At 24.1% G+C, this 6,000-nt stretch overlaps 1 protein-coding gene across 1 annotated transcript in view; it reads right to left on the bottom strand.

Annotated features, from left to right (window-relative positions):
* Window positions 1-3,430: 3,430 nt before the first annotated feature.
* Window positions 3,431-6,000, bottom strand: part of LOC117171849 (metabotropic glutamate receptor 8-like) — a 697,914-nt gene continuing 695,344 nt past the window's right edge. Inside the window, exon 7 of the mRNA XM_033359484.1 lies at window positions 3,431-3,693. Coding sequence (XP_033215375.1) covers window positions 3,486-3,693 — 208 coding nt within the window. The 3' untranslated portion in view covers window positions 3,431-3,485. The remainder of the gene's footprint in view (window positions 3,694-6,000) is intronic.

Raw genomic sequence — 6,000 nt, 5'->3', positions numbered from 1 at the left:
AATTTATGGGAAGTGACCATATCTACCTGCAAAATTACCATGATAGACCAAAAGTTCCATAATTTTACCGTTAATTTCCAAACATTTCCGGTAATTTTTTTATTGTACTTTTGATAATTTAGAATAACTTAACATACACTTCTTGCGTCTTTATTCAAAATCTACTATGGACGAAAATCCTGAATGTATTTCGAGAAATGTTTGAAATAATCCATTAGTTATAAAAAAAAATATATCGTATGCGCTAAGCAGCAGAAGCAATTTTTTGACCCCTAGGTGCATAATATACTATTATGTTATTGCAAGTAGCAAAGTTTTATTTTGTGTCCCTTATAACACGTGTCAAATTCGAAATAGATTCATTAATATTTTAAGGTTCGGCGAAGCAAAAACGGTCAACAATATTATATTGTTATACCATGAAGCCATTTCCCTTTCGAGATAAATTGTAAATTCAATGACCTTAAACAAATTAAATTAACAAATAATCAAAATGATGGATTTTGTTACTTAAATTACGGATTTTTGTGAAAATAATTTTTTTCCTTTATTGTCTTCAAATTATATTTTTAATGATATTTAGCTTAATTTATAATCACAATAGGTCATTAAATGTCTTACATTCTTTTTGTAATAAAATTATATAAACAAATTATCATTATAGTCTTATCTTTTATAGGGTTTTCTTCAATCAGTAAAAAATGACTGTTTTCCAAATAACTTTTTGGAAATATCTGAGAGCTAATGCTTTAATTAATATTTAGTCACATAGCTTGCACTCAAGTTTTATTAATGTATCATTTTTACACGATAGAGATTCCAATTCAAACACTTCAAAGCATCTTCAATTATATAGCTGTAAAATTAAAAATGAGATTCCAAAATATACTTTATCTGTCGTGAATTATGACACTATTTGAGAAATCATGAAGGCCATTGTAAAAGTAAAGTAAATCGTTTAATTTTTTATCACAATGCCATAAAGGCAGATTACTTTTTTCCTACACGAGAGTTTCCTTCGCCTGCAGGACCGAGAATAATAACGAATGTGTGTGAATATACGCTTTCACTCTATGAGATGGTTTATATAGTACGAATTTTATCGTTCAACTGAAAAATTCCATTCTTGTTAATATGCAATCCACAGCAATATCATTTATAGCCAAATAAAAAGAAGAGTACGAAATATTGAAGTATACTCGAGAATTGAGAGCAGACATTGATTAAATCAAATAGAAATTAGACGGTTTTATTCTGCTTTTTCTTTTTCTTTAAAAAGTAACTCTCTTTTTACAGAGTGTATACCAACTTCATTTTCCGCCTTAATCTTGGCTGTAATATATCGAAACCTAAATAAAAAGCATTTAACGAACAGTTTTTCTATATGCAACTTTCTTGTTTTGTGATCAATTATAATATTTAATTAAAATAATATTTTTTTCATTTGTATTTTCGAGTAGAAATTAAAACAATTATATTTTAATTGCTTTATTAACTAATTAATCTATATCTTAGTTTTTGTTCAAACTCCTCTAAAATCTACATTAAATTTTGATTCTTAATTTTTACAAGTTTCGAATTATTTTTGAATCGTTTTCAAATTTATAAACATCTTATCATCAATTTACTCTAATTATTCAAAAAAATGTATCATCCAAAAATGAATAAATGTTTTTCCAAAATATTTTATATTCTATTTCAAAATTTTTTTAAATGAAATAAAATTTTTTAAATCATTTTCAGTTTTTCCTTAAATTAATATTTAAAAATAAAAACTTTTGTATTCTCTTAAGAGCTTTTAAAATTCGAAAAATACTTTAAATTTTTTCCGCAATTTCAAAAGATACAGATTGTGTTTGAATTTTGTTGAAAACTTTCTTTATTTTATAAAAAGACACATTTCGAACAAAATATATAAGCCTTCAACGAAAAAATATTATTTTTCAAGGAGTTGCATATTTAACCAAACAAGATAAAATTTTGACTAAAGGCGAATTTTACACGAAATAGTTCAATTTTTTATACCAAAAATATTAATTTTACCCTCCTAGAAATAAATTTGAACGAATTACAATTGAATTCAACAACAGAAGAAGAATTTTCACCAAAATAGTTCAAACATTGACTAAAAGAATTAATTTTCTTCTTGTTTTTGGTAATGTTTGGAAATTTTTTAATATTCTTTAATCAGTTAAAAACTTCCTTATCTTCTTAATATAAATGCTTGAATCAGAAAAAGTACCTTAAAATTAATTTTTTAAACAAAAAATCATACTAACTGCTTCCAGAAGTATTAGGTGAGCTTTTTTACTCCCTTGAAACTTTTTAAAATTCTTTAAGTGCTTTTAAATTTTGTTTCAATACCAAAATGATGATTATTTTTCACCCAGTTGCATTTCTAGAAACAAAAAATAAAAACTTCTACCAAAGAAGATGAAATTTTTTATAAAAATAGTTAAATCTTAAACGAAATAGTTACATTTTCAATAAAAGATATGAATTTTCAACTAAAATTATGAACCTAAATAAAAAATGGATTTTTAGCCAATTATTAAGTTTTCTATGAAAAACACGAATTTTTAACAAAATAAATACATTTTCAACTAAAAAACTTCATTTTTAAATGAAAATGGAATAAATAAGTTTCAATTAAGAATATTAATTTTTAGCAAATAACTATTGAATTTAATCAGAAAAGAAGAAAATTTTTTCAGTATAGTTGAGCCCTTAACGAAACAAATTAATTACCAACCAAACAATTGCATTTTTATCTGAAAAAGTGAAATTTCTACTCAAAGAATAATATTTTAACATATTTTAAACTGACTGAAATTATTCCTAAAATTTTGAAAACTCTTTAAAAATAACAAAAAGGTTTGGGTATTCTTGAAACCTTTAAAAATTCTTAAAAAGTTTCAACATTTTTTTCATAATCTTCAAAACCTTACATTTTTTTTAATAATTTTCAAATTAAAAATTATTTTTTCACATTTTTTCAAAACTCCTGAATCTTTTGAAATTCTTTTAAAATTATTCCAATTTCTCTTTAAATTAAAAAAAAATTTCATGTAAATTCAAAAACTGTCTAAACATCTTTTTAAATGATTGAATAACGAATAGAATTTTTTAAATAAAAAGATATATTTTTTTTAATCCTTCAAAAATCCATTTTTCAAAATAAATTATCATTTGAATATTATACAGAAATCTTGAGAAGATTTTTGTATTCTTTTAAAATCTTTCATATGGCACATTTTCCAAAATTTCAAATGCGATTCTCGGTGAAAATTTGCATTCACAGTTACTTCCCGTTTTTATTTTGATACCTGGTTATTTTTCAAGTTTTTCGGTTACTATAAACCCTGCTTAACGAATGCAATAATTTTTTAAGCATTTTTTCAATCGTTTTTCAAAGGAACTTTTTTTATTTCAGCTTTTCACTTCTCTGTTCTCAATTCCCTTCTCTCCTACGGCAATAAATTTCTTTAGCCATAAATTTTTGAAAATGAAAACCTGAGTTGAAAGAAGAATTTCCTACCTTCAAGAGAATTTTTAAAAGGCAGGATTGTAATGGCACCCTCTGCTGCAAATTCCTGCTCCTTCACTGGATGCACTTTTGCTCCCCAGGAATCACTGCCGATCCACATGAAGTGACCTGTTCTATTTGCCTTTATTGTTGCATGTAGCAATTTTCTAGAACAGAAAATTTAAAAATAATTATAAAATTGCTTAGAATTAAATATTTAAATTTATTTGAGTGTGCAATAAGCCGGGTTTAACATGAACCTACTCATAAATATATATTTTATAATTTCATTTCTCTTTTTCAAAATGAGATAAGTTTTAAAAAAGAAAAAAGAAGAATTCTCAGTGAAGAATAGAAAAGTTAAATTTTCATTTAGAAAACTAGTTTTTAACGAAAGAAAAATAATCTTCAACCAAAAAATTAAACTTTGAATCAAAGAAATGTCACCCAAGAAAGAAATTAAAAATTAAAATAAAATAAAAAAATAAAATAAAAATAAATAAAAATAAAAATTTTAAATATGTCCTTTTCTTTCTTCGAACATGATAATTAATTGCCGACTAAGCCTCAAGGGAGTGTCGACTTAGTCCCACGATTTTTCACTTAGCAGATATTCCACGAATTTACTTTTTTCTATTAAATGCTAAGCAAAGCATCGTGGTTTAAAATTATCAGCGACATTTTGTAGCCAAATAAATTCTCGATCCAATCGTACATAATACATTGCCAGACAAAATTTCTTTTTAATTAAAAAAAGACTTTTAAAGAAAAAGTCTCATTTTTAACAAAATTCATGCATTTCCAACCAAATAGTTATATTTTTAACTAAAAAAAAACAATTTTTAATTAAAAAAGAATAGGTCAAATTTCAGTTTAAAAAATACATTTTCAATCAAAAGCATACATTTTTAAACAATGTGATTAAGTTTTCATAAAAAATGACGAATTTAAAGTAAAATCCGTGAATTTTAAACCAAATAGTTATATTTTCAAATAAAAAAGAACAATTTAAAAATTTTAAAAATAGGTTAATTTACAGTTCAAAAATAAATTTTTAACCAATGTGATTAAGTTTTTACACAAAATGAGGAATTACTAATAAAATACTTAAATTTTAAATTAAATAGTTACATTTTCAACTAAAATAAAATAAAATTTCAATCGAAAAAATAGGTCAATTTACAGCTAAAATTTCAATTTAAAAAAATGTGCAATTAATGTAATTTCCTTTTTACCAAAAATCACGAATTTCAAATAAAATACGTAAATTGTCCACCGTTAAAAATAACTTCTTAACCAAAATTGTAATAATTACATTTTCGGATAAAAGGATTATATTATAACTATAAAAAAAGAATTGTTGACAAAACAGTTGATTTTTATACAAAAAATATTATTTTTTTCACCCAACAAAAAACGATTATGAACTGAAGAGTTGAATTTCGGAACAAAAACATGAATCATCAACAAATAGAATAATTTTGTAGCAAAAAATATAATTAAAAAAAAAAGAATACATGAACTTTCAGGTAAAAAAGATACATTTACATCTTCCATCTAAAAATATATGAGTTACTATATTTTCTGTGAAAAAATTTTAAAAAATTTCTTTATTATTTAAACTTTACTAGAAATATCTTGAAATATTTATAAATCCCATGCAATTCTTTGCAATCCTTCGAAATGTTTCAAAATGGCTGAAAAATTAATAAAATATTTTTAAGTTCATTAAAATATTTGTAAAACCCCGAAAAAGTTAGGGAAACTCCCTTGAAATTCTTCGAAATCCTTTGGAGTTAAATAAATAAATAAATAAATAAATAAATAAATAAATGAATGAATAAATAAATAAATAAATAAATAAATAAATAAATAAATAAATAAATAAATAAATAAATAAATAAATAAATCTTTCGTTAATAGTTTCTCGATTTCACCCGTCAACTCTTTTAATATTTTAGCATTCCTCATTTCTATACTGATTTTCTTGTAAAGATTTTCTGTAATGTTTTTTCTCGAATCGCAAAAAATTAGAAAATTCATTATAGACCTATACTGATTTTCCTATAAAATTTTTTGCAAAGGGGGATTATGAGGTTTTGTAAAAAATCACATGGGATGGATTTAGGTTGCAGATATGCATACCAGATTGTAGGAATAATAAACGCCTCGGTTTAGCCGATCAAGTACTTACATAAAAAATTTTTAACGACTCAAATCGACCTAAGAATATCCAGTAATTTCTTGGCCATTAGCGAGAAATCCTGCAATGGTCAGCAAATCTAGAAAGGATTAAATGATCGAAACCAATCGCCAGAAGGGCCGAGTTTATGAGAAAAGAGAAGCAATTCTAGAAGGATTAAATCGGGATTTAACTTAAATAAATGATAATATTTAGCTAGGGGCAGTTATTTTTATGGATTATTGGGAAGTTAATAAATATGAATAAGAATCTTTTGCTCACTAATAAGAAT

The sequence above is a fragment of the Belonocnema kinseyi genome, chromosome 4 (genome assembly GCF_010883055.1).
Source record: "Belonocnema kinseyi isolate 2016_QV_RU_SX_M_011 chromosome 4, B_treatae_v1, whole genome shotgun sequence".
Lineage (NCBI taxonomy): Eukaryota > Metazoa > Arthropoda > Insecta > Hymenoptera > Cynipidae > Belonocnema > Belonocnema kinseyi.
The sequence above is the reverse complement of the archived record's forward strand: the minus strand, read 5'-3'. Positions and strand labels throughout refer to the sequence as shown.